The sequence below is a fragment of the Anopheles coluzzii genome, chromosome 3, assembly GCF_943734685.1.
Source record: "Anopheles coluzzii chromosome 3, AcolN3, whole genome shotgun sequence".
Classification (NCBI taxonomy): Eukaryota; Metazoa; Arthropoda; class Insecta; order Diptera; family Culicidae; genus Anopheles; species Anopheles coluzzii.
The window spans coordinates 91,082,499-91,101,136 of record NC_064671.1 but is presented as its reverse complement, the minus strand read 5'-3'; the positions used below and the strand labels follow the sequence as shown (position 1 = coordinate 91,101,136).

The 18,638-nt window shown below is 49.1% G+C and overlaps 6 protein-coding genes across 7 annotated transcripts; 3 read left to right on the top strand and 3 right to left on the bottom strand.

Moving 5' to 3' along the window:
* The first annotated feature begins 854 nt into the window (after window positions 1-854).
* Window positions 855-2,294, top strand: LOC120955103 (ubiquitin carboxyl-terminal hydrolase). Its single transcript, XM_040375623.2, has 3 exons — window positions 855-1,298; window positions 1,375-1,515; window positions 1,592-2,294. Exons 1-3 carry the CDS (start codon window positions 1,263-1,265, stop codon window positions 2,099-2,101), a joined length of 687 nt encoding a protein of 228 aa, XP_040231557.2. The 5' UTR covers window positions 855-1,262; the 3' UTR covers window positions 2,102-2,294.
* LOC120955099 (glucose dehydrogenase [FAD, quinone]-like) lies at window positions 2,257-4,331 on the bottom strand. The gene is made up of 2 exons (XM_040375619.2): window positions 3,728-4,331; window positions 2,257-3,671 (listed from the first exon to the last, which is right to left on the bottom strand). Exons 1-2 carry the CDS (start codon window positions 4,329-4,331, stop codon window positions 2,311-2,313), a joined length of 1,965 nt encoding a protein of 654 aa, XP_040231553.2. The 3' UTR covers window positions 2,257-2,310.
* Window positions 4,284-8,062, top strand: LOC120955101 (sphingolipid delta(4)-desaturase DES1-like). The gene is made up of 2 exons (XM_040375621.2): window positions 4,284-5,460; window positions 6,829-8,062. The coding sequence occupies exon 1, from the start codon at window positions 4,425-4,427 to the stop codon at window positions 5,388-5,390; it is 966 nt and encodes a 321-aa protein (XP_040231555.1). The 5' UTR covers window positions 4,284-4,424; the 3' UTR covers window positions 5,391-5,460; window positions 6,829-8,062.
* Window positions 8,056-10,805, bottom strand: LOC120955100 (zinc finger protein 436-like). Its single transcript, XM_049609024.1, has 6 exons — window positions 10,579-10,805; window positions 9,610-10,508; window positions 9,330-9,525; window positions 9,077-9,261; window positions 8,362-9,000; window positions 8,056-8,278 (listed from the first exon to the last, which is right to left on the bottom strand). Exons 1-6 carry the CDS (start codon window positions 10,711-10,713, stop codon window positions 8,116-8,118), a joined length of 2,217 nt encoding a protein of 738 aa, XP_049464981.1. The 5' UTR covers window positions 10,714-10,805; the 3' UTR covers window positions 8,056-8,115.
* Window positions 10,806-11,141: 336 nt separating this feature from the next.
* LOC120959611 (negative elongation factor B) lies at window positions 11,142-13,675 on the top strand. The gene is made up of 2 exons (XM_040383111.2): window positions 11,142-11,308; window positions 11,395-13,675. Exons 1-2 carry the CDS (start codon window positions 11,232-11,234, stop codon window positions 13,082-13,084), a joined length of 1,767 nt encoding a protein of 588 aa, XP_040239045.1. The 5' UTR covers window positions 11,142-11,231; the 3' UTR covers window positions 13,085-13,675.
* On the bottom strand, window positions 13,660-18,620 carry LOC120959614 (ras-related protein Ral-a). Of its 2 annotated transcripts, none has more exons than XM_040383115.2 (4): window positions 18,277-18,620; window positions 17,800-17,960; window positions 17,399-17,573; window positions 13,660-16,329 (listed from the first exon to the last, which is right to left on the bottom strand). In XM_040383115.2, exons 1-4 carry the CDS (start codon window positions 18,427-18,429, stop codon window positions 16,213-16,215), a joined length of 606 nt encoding a protein of 201 aa, XP_040239049.1. In that variant the 5' UTR covers window positions 18,430-18,620; the 3' UTR covers window positions 13,660-16,212. The 2 variants fall into 2 exon arrangements, with proteins under 2 accessions (XP_040239049.1, XP_040239050.1); XM_040383116.2 differs by having other exon boundaries at window positions 13,660-14,462; window positions 18,277-18,615.
* Window positions 18,621-18,638: the final 18 nt, after the last annotated feature.

Below are 18,638 nucleotides of genomic sequence, written 5' to 3'. Positions count from 1 at the left end.
GGATCAGCCGTGTCCAAGTTTTTAACCAGCGCGTTCTTGACGGTCCAAGCAAGCAATGTTAGTAACAATGGGTCGAGGTAAACGTTGTACCGATTATCAGCGCCATATGTAAAAGCGAATGGCTGCTGCTGGCATTAAGCGCAAAAGGATCGAGTTCGTAATGGAACGATCGCGCACTTTTGTGGCAAACGCGCTTCGGACAACCGAAACGTGCTTAGACAACTGAAACGCGCTTGGACAACCGAAACGCGCAAGTCAACCGGTCGTCCTCAGAAGACCACGGCGAAAGAAGACCGTAACATTGTTAATATATCGAAAACACACTGATCGCGAGGGCGGTGGTCCTGCTTATCACACCAAAAACCTAACCCAAAACACAAAAAAGCTACTTACAAATCTATCCGAAACGACCTACTTGTGAAACAAACACACACATCAATACACATTCAAACATACATCCACACACACACACACACATGCACACACACATACACACACATACACACATACACACACACACACACACACACAAACACAAACACATACAAACCACACATAAACTTGGCCCAACGGGTGCACGGTCCGTTAAAAACCCAATGCCCTATCTTTCTGTCCGATACTGTACTTTCAATACAGATGAAAATCATGTTTTTTTAAATGAAATATGAACGATGCTCTCACAAAAGAAAGAAGAACAAAAGAAGAATCAGAGAAAGAAAAAGAATTAAAGAATAAAAATGTAGGCCTTCTTTAACCTAGCAATTTATCGTTTCGAGGCGTTTGGAAAAATCAATCCACCAACCCTGCACTATTCCCCATTTCAACTCGTTACATCGCGCGTATAAACACATCCTCGCTGTCAAACTCGATGTGGCTGTGTGCAATTCACGCTAGAAGCCGGGAAAAAGACGAGAAAAAAGTCGTTCGGGAAAATCTGTTGCATGTTTTAGTTGGTCGTGTCCTGCAGTCCTCGTCGCCTACGCGCCTCCACTTCCTTTTTTCCAGTGAGCCGGCTCCCAAGCCCTGCTAGTGGCATTGATTTGTGTAAAGGAAGACAAAGAGCCGAACTCCATTTTGGAGATAGCCGCCACACGCAACGCCCACGGTTACGAAAAACAGAAAGGCAAAGACGGAAAATTTGTCCGGATTCTCTTGGGTAACTGCATTTCTAATTAGATTAGAGGCGCAGTGACGAACGAACTGTGTGCCTGCAAACATTGAATATTCGTGGTGAAACCGTGGCAAGCGACAGAGTGGACAAAATGGATGTCTGGCTACCCTTGGAATCTAACCCGGAGGTAAGTGGAAGCAGGTGGCGTTGGAAGTTTCCTGGGAAAATGGGGGTAAAATTTACACTTTCCCAATCCGCTCCAGGTGCTGTCGAACTATATGGTGAATTTGGGCGTTTCGCCGCTCTGGAGCATCGTCGATATCTATGGAATGGACGATGAGCTGCTGGATATGGTGCCGAAACCGGTCAAGTCGTTGATCTTTCTGTTTCCCTGCTCGAAGGCGGTAATTATTTGCGACCATGCTTAAAACATTGAAAACTTTCTTTTAACCACCCGTACCCCGCCCTTCCTCCACACAGCACGAAGAGTTCCGCGCGAAGCAGGACGAAGAGCTGAAGGACAAAAACGTGGAGCATCCGAAGAGTTTGTTCTTCACGCGACAGTTCGTGCACAACGCGTGCGGTACGATTGCGGTGATTCACGCCATCCTGAACAACCCGGACATTGAGGTCACCGAGGCCAGCGTGCTGAAGAAGTATCTGGACAGTGCCAAAGACCTGTCGCCCGTCGAGCGTGGCGAGCTGCTGAACAAGAGCGAAGAGTTCAAGGCGACGCACGAGCAGAACGCCCAGCAGGGCCAAACCGCCACACCGAACATTAACGACGCGGTGTACCATCACTTTATCGCGTTCGTGCAGGTGGACGGCACGCTGTACGAGCTGGACGGCCGCAAGAACTTCCCGGTGGCGCACGGGCCGACCACGCCGGAGACGCTGCTGAAGGACTCGATTAAGGTGTGCAAGCAGTTCATCGAGCTGGATCCTTCCGAGGTGCGCTTCACGCTGCTCGGCCTGGTGCCGACCCAGTGAGCGGGTTGAAGATCTTGCATCATAATCTCGCTTTTAACGCTTTAAGCTTGCACTCGGAACAAAAAAAGACCCATACCCAAGCATTCAAATCACACCGGCGCCAGGCAGCGTTCCTTTTATATGGAGAGATATTAGCAATAAAATAAAAAAACGCATTTATGCTTTCAATGTGCATGTCATTGTAGATGCAAAATGTTGTTTTGTGTTTTTTATTTCATCGCTACGGTGGGCAAAAAGTTTGATCGTATAAAGTACTCGCCAATGGCCATCGCAACGGAATTGGGATTCCCACTGGGAAGCGACGGCAGGACGGATGCATCGGCCACGAACAGATTCTGCACACCGTGCACACGCAGATCGGAGGAAGACACTACCGAGTCGGCACTGGTGCCTCCCATCCGGCACGTTCCCACCGGATGGTAGATCGTGTGCGTTACCGATCGAACGTAACACTCCCAGTAGGCGTCGCTATCGTACGGTTGCGTTGTGCAGCCTGGGAAAGGCTTTGGATTGAACTCTAGCCCCAATTGCCTGGCCGGTGGCTGCTGGGTGAGTTGTTGTAGTACTCGAATACCTTTCACCAGGACGCGGACATCTTCTTTCGAGGTTAAATAGTTGGGATTGATAATTGGAGCATCCTGCCCATTCGCACTACGGAGCCCGATGTGGCCAACGCTTTTGGGATGGAGCAGTATCGGTAGAACCGTGACGGCATGCTGACCCGTCCTCGAGAGCGGCTCGTAGTAGTCCTTCCACACGGCGTCCTTCAGGTTGACTATGTTACGCAGATGTACGCCCCCGTCGGAGGTTAAACCGGCCGGCAGGACCATAAACTGTAAATCACTCGTATAATTGCTACCTAAAGATACGTAACCAACCGCTTCGCAGCCACCAAACGAGAGCGACGATTGGTGGTGGTTTCCGGAGAAGAATTTCAAAACATTCGAAGGATGCACCAGATCGATCGGGTGCAACTTTAGCGATTTGCCTATCAACAGCAACTCCGACCCGGTGCCGATATGATCCTGCAAATTCTTGCCCACCTGTGGCAGATTGACGATGGGTGTCACACCCACCCTTTCCAGTTCCTCCCGTGGTCCGATGCCACTTTGTAGCAGCAGTTTAGCCGATCCGACCGTTCCTGCGGCTAGTATTATGCCCTTGCTAGCCCTCAACTCAATCAGCTTTCCCGCGCTTGATACGAGCAACCGTTTTGCGACGCCTTTTTCCAATACGATTCGTTCTACCACACTGTTCGTCAGCCGGTCGTGTGCCAATCGTCCTCTCGATTCGTACTCGTGCGCTGTCGTCCATCGTCGTCCGTTGCGTGTCGTTAGCAGCGGTTGGAAAAAATCATCCCGGCCGAAACCGAGCAGCATCGCTGAATCGATAATGGCATGCCCTAGCTGGGTAGAATATCCGCGCTCAACGTGGGACCATCGGTCGCGCTCGAAAAACTCCATAAACCGGTCCAAATCATGCGCCTTTCCGAACCAGCCGGTGAAATCCTTCCGCTCCGCTTTGAAGTGTATCATGTTGTTCAGTATGTGTGTGCCGCCGACCGTTTTACCTGAAACAAAAGCACGTGTTATTGAATGGTATCAATCATCCATTCGTTCCGCTTACCCATGGGCCAACGGCTGCGATTTTCCTTCATAGCCCAGCAGGCCTCCGCTTGCGGTTCCGTAACGTACTGCCAATCGTACTGCGTGCCTTGCAGCAGCGGAAGAAACAGTGGAACGTCCATGAGCGCGTTCCGATCGGGCCCGGCCTCCAGCACGAGCACATTGTTGGAGGGAATGCGGGACGCTATCCAGGAGCCGGCCGTCCCACTCCCAACGATAATGTAATCGTACACACTGTCCAACGGCGTGGAATGTAGATCGTTCAGGTAGGCAGCATAGAACAGCAGCTTAAAAATGCACGACGCAATGAAAACACCAACCGCGTAAAAGCCCACGGTAAAGTAAAAGTTGAACAGGGCAAAAAACATGACCGCGGCGAGCCTTCTGCAGCCGGCAAAAACACACACACCAGCAACCTGTTGTTGTTGTTTGGTAGAAATGTCAACGCGTGCGATGACTTTCACCGCCAGCGCGCGCGATGTTTTTCCCCTCCCTTCTAGAAAGAGCCAGCTGTCACCCGCTGTCAGTGTAAAATAATCAAGCCGGCGGTGGTGTACCGTCATCTGCATCACTTTTTCTTTTTCGGGTGCACTGCCGCTGCCCATTATTGTGAAATAGTTAGGCTAGAGTTTAGGTAGCGTTATACCGTTGTTTTCGTTAGTGTTTTATTTTATAGTTTTAAAGCAACAAATTCAGCCATGGGACAGCACGTTTCGCGCACCGATTTCGAGTGGACGTACACGGAGGAGCCGCACGCGAGCCGGCGAAAGCTGATCCTGGAAAAGTACCCGCAGATAAAGAAGCTGTTCGGCTGCGACCCGCAGTTCAAATGGGTCGCGAGCGCGATGGTCCTCACCCAGCTCGCGATGCTGTTCGTGGTGCGGGACCAGTCGTGGAAGGTGGTGTTTCTGCTGGCCTACTGCTTCGGTGGCGTGATCAACCACTCGCTCATGCTGGCGTGCCACGAGATTGCCCACAATCTGGCGTTCGGGCACGCGCGCCCGATGGCGAACCGGTTGTTTGGCTTCTTCTGCAACCTCCCGATCGGGTTGCCCATGTCGGTGTCGTTCAAGAAGTACCACCTGGAGCACCACCGCTACCAGGGCGACGAGGTGATCGACACGGACCTGCCCACCTACCTAGAGGCGAAGCTGTTCTGCACCACGCTGGGCAAGTTTTTCTGGGTCTGCCTGCAGCCGCTGTTCTACATCTTCCGGCCGCTGGTTGTGAATCCGAAGCCGCCGCAAAAGCTCGAACTGGTGAATGGCGTCATACAGCTCGCCTTTAACACGATCGTGGTGCAGTACTTCGGGTGGAAGGTGATGGTGTACCTGATCGTCGGGTCGCTGCTGGCGATGGGCCTGCATCCGGTGGCGGGCCACTTCATCTCCGAGCACTACATGTTCGCGAAGGGCTTCGAGACGTACTCGTACTATGGGCCGCTCAACTGGATCACCTTCAACGTGGGCTACCACAACGAGCATCACGATTTTCCGGCCGTGCCCGGCCGGCTGCTGCCCGAGGTGAAGCGGATCGCGCCCGAGTTCTACGACAACATCCCGCAGCACACGTCCTGGACGCGCGTGCTGTACGATTTCATCACCGATCCGTCCGTCGGCCCGTACGCTCGCATCAAGCGTAAAGCCCGCGGACTAGATTCGTAAATCGAATTGATATTAAGCCGCCCGCTCCCGCCCCATCTCCTCCCTCCCCACTGTTTCACAATCCCCCCAGGTGAGTTTCGTGAAATTGTTTTATCTGGTAAATTCATTCATGCCTGCGCAGTTTAGGCTCAATTATTGTGTGCTGCCATCTGGCATTCACCGAATTGCCACCTGTGCGTCCCATATCATTGGCTGGCGTGATTGATTGTTCAATCGCTGCGCTGGCCCCACATTATCTGCCGTTATCGAGCAGCACCGCACATCCGCCTTGCTGCTTTTTTCCCCCGTACCGACTGTATGACTGTTGGACTTAGATGAGGCATACACGATTAGCTTGTTTATGGCCAGTCTAGTCTGTCACGCGATAGCAGCGACCCCCGCCACTAGACAAAGCTGAATTTCGAAAACGAAAAAAAAAAGAAAGATAACAAGGCCCACGAGCCGGTTATCATTTGCCGAATCCATGGGAAAAAGGTGACTATCAATGAACAGTCAAACAGACGGCTGATAGAGAGGGCCATGGGTAAACAAAGCGCAGCTGACCCGTGGTCCCAAATTTATGATCCCTTTCCCGAGTCTCAATGAGCAATCGCCGTTTGTCGTTTGCTTTCGCATCGTATTTAAGGCAGCTACCACACGGCTGACGCATATTAATTGATTTGTGCCGGGGCGAGCGCATAGCTGGCGCAATGGCTCACGGGAGAATGGTTTATGTCATCAACTGGAGCTCTACTCATCGAGTCTGCCGGGCCAGTATCGAACGGCTCTAGACGTTTCCTAATGCGATGGCATTGAATTACAGTTGGTGGTGACCCTTTTCCTTACGCTATACCCGTCTTTTTTCCTCTCGCTTTGAAGGTGGTGTACGTTAATGCATTCCGAGCAACGACCACCTGGGAGTGACTCATTTTCAAATTCCCTTCTTTTCCCTCCTTATCGCTTTTGGTGGCACGTGGACATAACAATGCTTCCCTCCTTCTTACCCCCGAAAATTGTAATTTTGTCGCGAAATAGTATGTTCCGATACGATCATACGCGCTACGTACTGTAACATATACGCGGCTAACTATTATTTATCCAACGAGAGGGGGGCCGGGCAGGGGACACCATTATCGGAAAAGCAAACATGCAACTGAGCTATCTTGCGTTTGTGTATTTGTGGCTGGATGGATGCGTCAACGTATGATAATAAAAATGTATAGAGTCGCGTTTTTTTTATGTCCGCTTTGCGCGGCGGATACGTTTGTTTGTCTGCCCTTGGCGCAATATACCTCTTCACGCAAGCAACACTCAAGTGATGGTTGTGTGATAATGCCGGTATCGATACACCCCAAGTTCATGCATTCCATTCGTGACAGGGATTTAAACTTTATTTCAAAATCTTTTCCCCGTTTTTTTAAACTAAAACGCTTTCACCTTTTCGTACTTCTGCTTTTAGGTCTAACGAGCGTAATGCAACGCATGTTGTTTGCATTGAGATGGAGGCGTGTGACGATATATATATAGACAATTAATATTCTCTACCGAAAAGGAATCTACCTGTCTGCCATGGGCGGACCAAACCACACAAACAACACTACACAACCAGAAATACGCAGAAAGGACGAAGCAAACAAACAATATAACAACAACAACTACTACTACTACCAGAGTAAGCCTATAAACAAACGAATGGACTTTTTTGCTTATAACCTTAAAGAGCATTGATACAATGTTGACTATATTAATGATAATGAACCCCCGCGAGAGTATACTGTGTGCACCGGCGGCGTGTATGACGTATGTAGTATGTGTAATATTGTATAGAAACGAAACATTGCTGGCGACAAATGGAAAAAACACTAGGAAAACTAATTGTAAATCGAATCGAATGTTTGTGAACACAACACAAAAATGTCTCAGATAAAGAAAAGGGAAAGGGCAAATATTAGGGCACTGGCACCGCCGGATGGCAATTGTAAAGAACCGACAAAGGATTGGTTTGTGGAGGAAGGCTGTCCCGTCGTTGTTGTCGGGCATTCTATTACCTTTCTCTTATAATAACGATTGTTTATCATTTTGATTCAATGTTGGTTCAAAGCCTTCGTGTGCCGGCTTGGTTTACAAATTAAATTAAAAAAGCACGTAATATCCCAAGCTACATCACCAAGCTAATCGGAGCGAGCACGTGTTGGAGCGTGCAGAAGGAATAATGCGTAAGATTCGATTAAATTTGTTCCAACAAAAAGAAATATTTGATGTGTGTAACAATAAAATAAACCAAAACTAAAGTATTGCAATGCGCGATCGACATCAGAGTTGTGATGCAGAGGGAGGAATGCGATCATAAAATAAGTACAGGGAAGAGAGAATAGAAACAGCTACAAAACAAACGCGTGTGTTAACGGATGATTGTGTGTTTCCATGCCTTTCCATGTTTTTTGATATTGCTGCTTTGCAAATTACGAAAGCGCGCGCCCGTGTTTATGTGTGTGTTTTGCGCGTGGAACCGCTTCCACACTGCACTCCCTTTTCAGGCGCAGCACGCATTACTTAGGATTCGATGGATTGTTTTTAATACATGTGTACTAATAATAAGCCCTACGAGGATGTTGCTTACAAAAAACAGCAGACGATTATTACAATTATTGTACTGTATTGTGTCAATAAATCAAAGATATCGAAATCAGTCAGACAGCGTACGGAACATATATTTACAAAACGACTTTCGACTCAACGACTATGGTCATGACAGGGGTGTGTTACTGCTATCGCTCTGCCCTCGCTCCGGATGAGCCGTTCGTATGTGTCTTAGCAAATTTCGCTTTGCATTGTACGCTCGATGACACAGACTGCATTCGTGTAGCGTACCGTCCTCGTGGATCTTCATGTGCTTTTCCTTCAGCGTGCTGAAAAAGACAAAATTCAAATTCAAATAACTTTCCTACACTTTCTCTTCCGCATCGCCCCAGCTGCTCAGCCCGAAACTTACGGATTGAGAAACTGTCGGTCGCAAATCAGACAGCAGTGCTTCTCCTTCGGCCTGTGTACCCGCTCATGGTGGATGCGAAGGTAGCATTTGCGGCTGTACTTCCGGTGGCAAATGGTGCACGCGTACTGGCCCTCGAAGTGTGTCGCCCGGTGCTGCTTCAGTCCCTGCACGCTCGTAAACTCGCTGCCACAGTACTCGCACTTGTAAGTGCGATCGTGCGTGTGAATGTTCAGGTGCGTAATCAGATTCGTACGATGGACGAACGTTTTCTCGCAGTACGGGCACTGCTGGGTGCGAATGTTCAGATGCATCCGGCGATGTTCGGCAAGATTGTTCAAATACTTGCCACATATCGTGCAGAAGCTACGGCGCTTCCGTTGGGGCTTTGGTTTTGTGCTGCAATCAGCGGCATTTTCGGACTCGCTCTCAGTTTCCAGTACCTCGTAGATGTAGCCATCGTCTGTCGCCGGTCCGTCCGGATAGTCGTCCACCAAGGGCGACGGTTTTGTTTCCCAACTTTCCTCTTCCGGCTCATCAACATCGTCCCCGTGCAGGTGCATGCTTCCTTCGATGGGTTCTATTTTAAGGCTGATTAATGGACTACCGTGGAGCGCCATCCTTTTTGCATTACGTTTATTTCTAAAATATGAAAAAGAATCTTATTTTTATAGATTTATTTTAACAGTAAAATTGCATTTTGTATGCGCTACATTACCCCTTCCCGGAACGATGCAGTTTGTAAACAAAACAAACAGCCCCGAACTGACGTTTCATTGACAATCTGTCACCTGGGCTGTGATTTTGAACGGTGAAGTGAATGACGGTTTTTTTTAGATATGAACATTGCACGATTATTTTGGATGTTTTGTAAAATAATTTAAAAAAACATGAATTCAAAGCCTATCGTTTATTCCTATTTTTAAATCGAGCAATATGCATCTGATCTGCTTGAACTGGTTTCATATTATAATCTCTTCGGATGCCTGCTGTTGTTGCGGCACGACAATTCCTGCTGGCTCTTGCTTTTTCTCCCGCTTCCGCTGTGCCGCATGCGTTTTCATGTGCGTTTTGAGATTGTCCTTCCGGTTGAATGCTTTCCCGCAAACCTCACAGCTGAACGGTTTTACGTTCATGTGCACCATAAAGTGTTTCGTCAGACGGGTTCTGTTGGTGAAATCCAATCAAATCCAATTTTGAAATTTGCACAAGAAAATGTATACATTTAGTGCAAAAAGAAAGAAAACTTACTTCGTTAGAAACATCATATCGCACACGGAACACTTCTGCTTCGGTTCCTCGAAATGGATCAGCTTGTGGCGTGCCAGCGATGCGCGGTACTTGAACCGCTTGCCACAGACGGTGCACAGGTGCACCCGCTCCGTCGCGTGTATTTCCCGATGCTTGCTGCGCCCGGTCGTGCTGGCAAACTCCTTATCACAGAGATCACACTTGTACAGCTTTTCGCGCGTGTGCAGATTGATGTGATTCTTCAGATTGGAGCTGTTCAGGAATATCTTCGGACAGTGCGGACACTGGTACGGGCGCTCGTTGTTGTGCCAGCGCATATGGGCGGCCATGTCGGTACGCGCTACCCCGCATATGGTGCAGATTTTTGGCATGGGTCGCTGCTTTCGGGCTGCATGCTGGGGTGGGTCGTGCTTTGGCTGCTCCACGTCCGCTTCCTTTTGGCCCGGTTTTGGCGACTCCACACGTTCCCGGTACGATTTAGGGCGTCCACGCTTTCCCTTTGATGGGAGTGATTTGTGAACTTGTTTCCGTATGGTAGGACGGGTGTCTGCACTTTTCTTCAGGACGTCCCGTTTCGATGGCTCTTTTGGCACAACGTCAGAGGCTTCCGATTCTGAAGCCATCTGTATGCCAACCTCATCCTCATCCAGCTCCAACTCTTCCTCTTCTTCAACCATGCAATCTTCCTGCTGTGCTTTATCGTCTTGCTTCTGCCTCTCCAATGAGTCGATTGGTTCCAGCACGTACCGCGGCTCGATGGTGATCACTTCTTCGAATTTGATGTTCGGCTGCTGAAAGTAACGATCGTGCTGGTGGCAACTTTCGCGAAACGAATGCCATTCTTCGAGCCGCTTCAAGCATTCGCCACAAATCAAAGGCTCGATTGTGGAATGATTCATCTGCAAAGCAAAACAACGTTACGATTGTGAGGGAAAGCTGGTTGCGAGAGCTACTCCGCCCAACACTTACACTGATCTCTAGATACTGTTCAATGAGATCTGCCAGCGCGACGGCACAAGCCTTTTCCACCGACAGAAACCGATAGTTGGCAATGCTGGTTAGCATCGGATTGGCATCCATGCATAATCGGCAACATTGCTCCATCTGAGCGAGCAAATGTACGTTTCTGCTCAAAGAACGGCACGCGCGAAGCTAATTGCGAATGAGGACTGTTTGGATTTTGCACCAATTTGCAAATCTTCTTTGTTTGTTTACAAGCAAACCCTATTTGACATTACGGCCAAATCGACCAAGGTGTATAGAGCCGCGCTGGAATGAGCTCAAAAATCGGTGGCCCCACGAGCTCGCCAACGCTCGTAGACGGTGTGATTTTCCCTCGCAGGCGACGCTTTTTGGAAGTATTTGTGACGGTTTTTTAGGGTTCAAGTGATGATTTATAAGGGTTCTAAGTGCAGTGCGAGAGGGGGCCACAGACACTCATTTTGCAACGCGAGCAAGTACTGTGGGCAAGTAAAGGAAGGGTAGAGAAAACCGAGCGAGATGCAGCGATGGTCGAACGTCAAAAACCCTCGCCATGTTGTACGGGAGCGTCGGTTTGTTGACAACACGGCATCAAAACAACACAATTCTCTGGCCCGGACGCTGCGGCTCGGTTTTCGGCAATGAATCCTTCGCAAAAAATCGCTCTTTCCGGCCTGGAAGAGGTTAACGTGCCCGGTCCAGTGTTTCTGAAAGCGGCGTAAGTATGATGGAACAGTTTGTACGCCTTAAAAGTTCCTCCTAACCACGCTTTTCGATCTCTCGCTCTCTCTCTCTGCTTCACAGCCTTTCCGAGTGTGATGATCCGCTGAAAGCAATAGAAACATTCCAGGTGGAGAATGGCATCCTGCTGCCATCGTTGCGCCCGATGCTCCCGCTGCTCGATCTGCACGGTGTGCGCCGGCTGGACTTTCACACGTCCGTGCTGGAGGAGCTGCGCGACAAGCTGATCGCACACATCAACGAGCTGGGCGCCAAGGAGGGTCGGCAGCGGGACGCGAAGCTGAAAGAGCTGCTGGTCAAAAGTTTCCCCGTCGTGCGGGTCAAAGCACTGCGCCCGGTCGTGATGTGCATCCTGCGCAACACGCCGCACATCGAGGACAAGTACCTGCGGATACTGGTGCGCGACCGGGAGCTGTACCAGGACACCGACACGGAGGTGAAGCGACAGATCTGGCGCGACAACCAGTCCCTGTTCGGGGACGAAGTGTCACCGCTCCTGTCGCAGTACATCCGCGAGAAGGAGCACATCCTGTTCGATCATCTCAATCTGAACAATCTGTTCTTCACGCCGACGCCGAAGGTGCGTCGGCAGGGCGAGGTGGTCCAGAAGCTGGCCCACATGATCGGCAACAGCGTGAAGCTGTACGACATGGTGCTGCAGTTCCTACGGACACTGTTCCTGCGCACCCGCAACGTGCACTACTGCACGCTGCGGGCGGAGCTGCTGATGGCGCTGCACGATCTCGAGGTGCAGGACATTATCTCGGTGGACCCGTGCCACAAGTTCACCTGGTGCCTGGACGCGTGCATCCGCGAGAAGAACGTCGACATGAAGCGGTCGCGCGAGCTGCAGGGTTTCCTCGACAACATCAAGCGCGGGCAGGAGCAGGTGCTGGGCGACCTGTCGATGACGCTGTGCGATCCGTACGCGATCAACTTCCTGGCGACGTCGGCCATCAAAATCCTGCAGCATCTGATCAACAACGAGGGCATGCCGAGGGAAAACCTCATCCTCGTGCTGTTGCTGCGCATGCTGGCGCTCGGGCTGTCCGCTTGGGTGATGATCGACTCGCAGGACTTCAAGGAACCGAAGCTCGACAGCCAGGTGGTGACGAAGTTCCTGCCCGCCCTGATGTCGCTCATGGTGGACGATCAGGTGCGCCATCTGCACTCCAAGCTGCCGCCGGACGAGCGCGAAAGTGCCATCACGACGATCGAACACTCCGGTCCCGCACCGGACGCCGTCGAGGCGTACATCCAGGAAAACGCGGTCGCCTCCATACTGGCCATGTACTACACGCTGCACACCGCCCGGCAAAAGGATCGCGTCGGGATTTTGCGCGTGATGGCCATACTGGCGTCCTGCAAGGACGACCGCGCGTACGAAGACCCATTCCTGCACTCGCTCATCGCACTCATCATACCGATGTCGGACGAGTTCGCGAACGAAGACTTCTGTACCGGGCTGTTCGATGAGTTTCTGTTTGCCGGGCTGACGCGCGACAACGTGACGCGCCACATGCTCAAGCTGCTCTGGTACATCCATCAGAAGCTGCCGCAGGCGCGGCTAATGACACTGATGAAAGCGCTGCAACCGACGGCCCAGCATCACGAGAGCGTCCACAAGCTGTACGAAAATTTGCAGAAGCGCGTCGGCACGCTCACGCAGGAAGCGCCCGCGGAGCCGATGGAGACGGATTTTGACTCGCCGCTGAAAAGTGTCCCCACGCCGGGACCACATTATGTTAGCTAAGTAGGGATTTTCGATTGGCGGAGATGATGGGAAGAGTAGGGAATAAAATAAGAACTTACAAGACAGTGTATGCATTATCCATTCACGAGTGGCTGTTTAGGTTTTTTTTTTATTCTTTCCATTCCAATGTGCCCTGATATCAGTGACGCTCTCGCTCTCTCTCTCTCTTTCTGTTAAGCAAATCCATATAAAAACCGATTGCTGGTAAACATTTTTCCCATCCATATTACACATCAACACACACACACATTGTCGCCGCCTGTTCAATACGATCCTTACACAGAACATTTAAAAAAACACACGAACAACGCTTGCTACGACGGTTGCCCTGTCCTGGCGGCGCTGACGACACCTCGTTTGGTACGCACATACACATAGCTACATATATTGTCTAATAAATAGTAGTAAGCTTGCTGAGTTTAAACGTTAAACTAAATACGCTCGGTCGCGGTTTCTCCCCCCCCCCCCCCCCCCCCCCCTGTTCTCGATTGAGGCCCATCATCATCATGTGTCTCACGTGGTAAGCAAATACGTGTTGGTAGAAAATGAGGCTGAAACCCCATTTCTTTTTGAGGAAACAAAAAAAAATAACGCAAGCAGATAAAGTGACCCTAAATAACGTTTGCACCATAATATCTAATACATAGAGGCATTCCAGGTTTCCTACATTTAAGAGCGATTTCGCTCCAAAACTGGCTGCTTCGTGCTGACAAAACACGACACCGTAGAATGGAGCTCCCTTTGCCCTTACATCCTTTGCAACGGGGAGGAGTATACCAGTGTGTCTGTGGGTGTGTGTGTTTGCCGTTCCTTAAGCGGCGAAATGGGAACGCGAATTAGGAGTCGCTCTCTATAAAATAGGAAAAAATCAAACTCCCTTTCATACACAAAGAAAGAAGAAAAAAAACTCGCTTCATAACGCTGCTTATCTTACATTAATTTGGTTCCGTATTTAAACGATATAGTAGGCGGTGTGAGACCCCTCTCTTGATGCGTGTGTTATGTCCCCCCTCCACTGACCCACTTTACCCTACGCTCACACACAGACACACATCCTTTTTTTTACCTTAACCGCTTTACTTTGTTTGTTTAATATCATTTTAACAGTTGTACACAAACGACACATTTTAGTAGTAGTGGCAGCTCGGGGGCACGTGGAGAGAAGTGTCTCGAGGAAGGCGAGGAATACGTACGAGGTAGGAAAAGGGGGGTTTGGTGGTGGTGATTGTGGTGGTCGGGTTGGTCAGGATAGATGGACTCTCGCAGCCACATCTCAAAGGATCCGGCAGCAGCCCTTCTTGTCCCGGTTTGGCGCTGGGACCGTGCTTTGGCCTTGCTTCTTTCGGTTAGAGATGTCCCGTATCAGATCGTAAAAGATCTGTGTGTGTATGTGTGTGCCGGTGAACGAGAGGTAATCCGTGGGGACGAGGGGCAAGATGGTCGAGAAATGAGCGATCAATTGGAAAAGCGTTTGAATTTAACGATTCAGATATGAAAAGGTACGGGGAGGGAAAGAAAGAAGGAAGAAGGGAAGAGAAGAAAAAAAACAAGAACAGATATAAAAATTGATGCCGTTTTAAAACAGAAAAAAGAACCCAATATGTATAAAAAAAACCAACACAGTGTACAACAAAAAAAAAAACATTTAAAACATATAATATTACTAAAGCATTGCATTTTCTTCTTATTAAAAAACAAAAGCAAACCACATAAGCCTATTATCATTACTTTACAGTAGTAAAACCGTCCCTGATAAGTTGCATGTTGCTTGTTTGTTTGTTTGTTTGTTTGTTCGTTTGTTTGTTTATTAACTATTATTAATAATTATAGTTATGTTAACAACAGAAACATGTGAGACATGTGTGTGAGTGTGTGTGCGCTCGCACAGAATCGTGAATCGTAAATGTTGCGTACACTATTATATGTTGAGGCTTAAATAAGAGAGAGGAGAAAAAGAAACACGGTTCAATTGAACTGTGCATTTCAATTTCGCGTTTTGAGGTTCGTTTTTAGTCCCTTTTTTGTATAAGCAATGGATGAGCATGAGGCTAATACAATGTCGGCAGCTACAGGAAAGCGGAGGTCAGAGTATGACCGGTGATAGATTGGATGGACAGAGAGAGGAGAGAGATGGGTGGAATGTACACCGTGTGATTGGCGGGCGAAATGGAAATGGACTCTTCTAATTGCGAAATGTTGCATTCGAACGCGTGAAGAAAGCGCATCACCGCTGAGGAGTTGTTTTTTGCATAATTTGCTTCACTTTTTGTGTTTTACTTTATGGATTATGAATAGAATGAGCAGGAAATGCACAGAAATCGGTGTAAAGGTTAGACATTCGTTCCTCAGCCGCTGCCATCGCTGCTTGCTTTCCCAGGGGGAGCCTTGCCTTAACATTACGCCACTACACACTGAAGATACCAAGCGTGGTGTGGTGGTGAGTGAGCAGAGTTTAAAAACAACACAAAACAAATACATCAATACCATGATGGTTTTGAACCGCGCCCCTACTACTACACCGCGAGAAAGAGTAGCAGAAGAGCGTTACATTCAATCACTAAGCTTAGTAGAACCGCGTACCGCGTAGGGATAGCGACATAAGCGCGCACCAATTACAGGAACCATCTGGCTCCCGGATTCCACTTCCGGTTCGCATTGCACTGTAGACCCCAGGAGTAAACCTCCCTTGCTGCAGGGAGGAGATGCAGAGATTTCGTGCTCGTTCGAACTATCCTTTCCGCACGGGGTTCATCGTGTCGGCTGGAACTTATCGGCTTTGTTTTTACTTTTCCCTTAAAGTAATTATGTTACTAAATAGCGATGTGTTGCGTGTATGTGTGAGAGTGGTCGCGCTTGATTCGCGAGAGTAGTATTATGCTTTAAAAAGCTTTCTTCGACCGCTTGTCACTGTTTTATGATTCCTGAAGAGAACGCATGGGTGAGTATTCGCTCACTGGTTTTTGTTTGTGATTTGTTTGGTGCAGTGTCCACGGCCGTCGAGGAGTTTTGTTTTGTGTGTGTCTGAGTGTGTGCCTTCTCCCGCCAGGCGCCTAGTAGCCTAGTAACCGTGCCGGTGAGCTTCCTCCGTACGGGGTCCTGATGGTAGACCGGATGACGCTGTTTCGGCTCTATAATGGCATACATTTGATTTTTCGTCGCTTCGATTTGTCTTTAACGCGACCGTTCGTTGTCTTGGAATCTTCCGTCTTTCGCGAGCGGATCTGCCGCATCAGGTCAAAGAACACCTGCGGGGAAGAAGTGAGCATGGGGAGTGTGTGGGTGATGTGGCGCACGGCGAACGAAGAACGTACACGGGAATGCACACGGCGTTCTTGCTGGCAATTGGATTGGCAACGGAGAGAGTGCGAGTGCGAGGTGTTTCAAAACCAAAATCAATGGGAAAACAAGGAAACAAAGGCTCTACTTATTCACCTCGAAAGGCAGGTGCAGGAAGCAGGAAGGTGGCTACCAAAGTACGGCAACGGAGGTTCAATAGCACAAAAAGATCGAAAAAAACAGATACAAAGCTAACTTAAAACTACCAAATAACGGCCGTTTCGAACATCTTTTTCTTAATATCTACCAAGATATGCTTCAAGAAATGCAAATTATCCTTAAAGTGGTTATTAAATACTGTTTTGTTAGTGGATTAACGAGTTCTAATTGGATTTTTACGATTCCTATTATTTCTAAACAGTCTAACTGTTTGAGTTCATCGGAGGAATGAATTTAAACAAGAAAAAAACCCCTTGACTACAAAATATGTCTACTTTGGCAAACCAACTGCCGATACGGTAACTAAAGAAACAATGTAGCATTTCTACCCTAAAATCTAGCAGTCAAAAGTGGAACTATTGCGGTGGATTACACGTGTAAAATCATAATTAAATTAAGCTGGAATATTGAAACAAACTGCAACATGACCAAGCCACACACATACCAATGGTGAATAAGCGCCTATCATATCATACCGGGGATGCCGCAAGTGCAAGTGGAAAAGCAAACTCAAATGAATCAACATTTGTGCAATTGTACCAAGCACTCCAAACAAAAAACAAACAAAAATTACTCAACAGATGAACAAAAAAAGGAAGCTTGTAGGGCAGTGCACGTGTGTGTGTGATTGTGTGTGTGTTTGTATGTATGCAACAAAAAGATAAGGGCACGAAAGTAAAGCATCACGTAGCATCAAACAAACGCACAAGCGGATTGAACACACCGGAAAAACGCAAACACACACACAGACACTGATGTGGATTTGGGGTGGAAGGGAGGGGAAGGAAGGAACATACAACAACAAAAAGAGCAACATACCTTGTCCACATTTTCGCGTGTTTTAGCCGATGTTTCGACGTATGGCACACCCCACTGCTGGGCGCGGGACTGACATTCCGCCAGTGGCACCTTCCGTTTATCGTTCAAATCGCATTTATTGCCGACCAGCAGGAACGGTATGTTTTCATCGTTCTTCACGCGCAGTATTTGTTCCCTGTTGAATTGCAACCAAAGTGTGGAATGGGGTGGCGTTGGGAGGGTGGTTGGAGGGGTTGATGAGGTCATAGGGAGCAGGCGAGAGAGCGAGAAAAGATCCATCAATTAGCAGCAACCGCGATGGGTGGTGGGGTGAGAGGCACCAGCACCACCGCCACGATTAGTCATCGTCACATGATGATGTTGATAATAGGGCGCAGCGATGAGGTGTATACGTTACATACCGGAATTCCTGAGTCGCCTGAAAGCTGTCGTCTTCCGTGATGGAGAACACACACAGGAAGCCTTCGCCGCTGCGGAAGTAGTTGTCCCGGATGGCCGCATAGTCTTCCTGGCCCGCCGTATCGAGAATATCGATTTGGACCTCTTCGCCGTCCAGCACCACCTACAAGCCAATCCCCGCCACCGCCGCAAAAGGGCGCAACACCCGCGAAAGAAAAGCACAAAGCAAAGGGAGGAGAGAAAAAAAAACGAGCAGAAGAGCGCTGGATAAATAACGGAGAAATCGTCCACTTTCCCACCGTGCGAATTAACATCACAATAGGGGGTGGTGGGGCCGTTTGTGGCTTTTAACTGTAGCTTGTCCCTCCTTTCCCCCTTCTTCTCCACCACAACTCTCACTCCACTTGCTTCTTCGTCTGCGGACGCGCCCTTCCTCCCTAGGCGGGTGGTGGTGGTGGCGGCGGTGGTACAACACGTACCTTTTTACGGTAGCTGTCCGCTTTGGTCGGTTCGTAGTCCTCCACGAACTCGTCGTACATGAACTGTAGCGTTAGGGCGGATTTGCCTACACCGCCGCTGCCCACCATGATGACCTTATGCAGGGCCGGGCCCGTCGTAGGTTTCTTCGACATCGTTCCACACGGGAGGACACGGGAGCTCTAGCGCCACCAAACACTCTGTGCACTGCTGCACTGCACTTTTCGGGAAGAGAAGGAAAAGTTTGGAAAGTTTCCAAAACAATTTAACAAGCCAGCAGCCCCCTGCCTGACAAACGCTCGTTTGACGTATGACGAAGCGCCTGAACGCGAACGATAGGAAAAGTGTAATCGTAGGGCGAAGG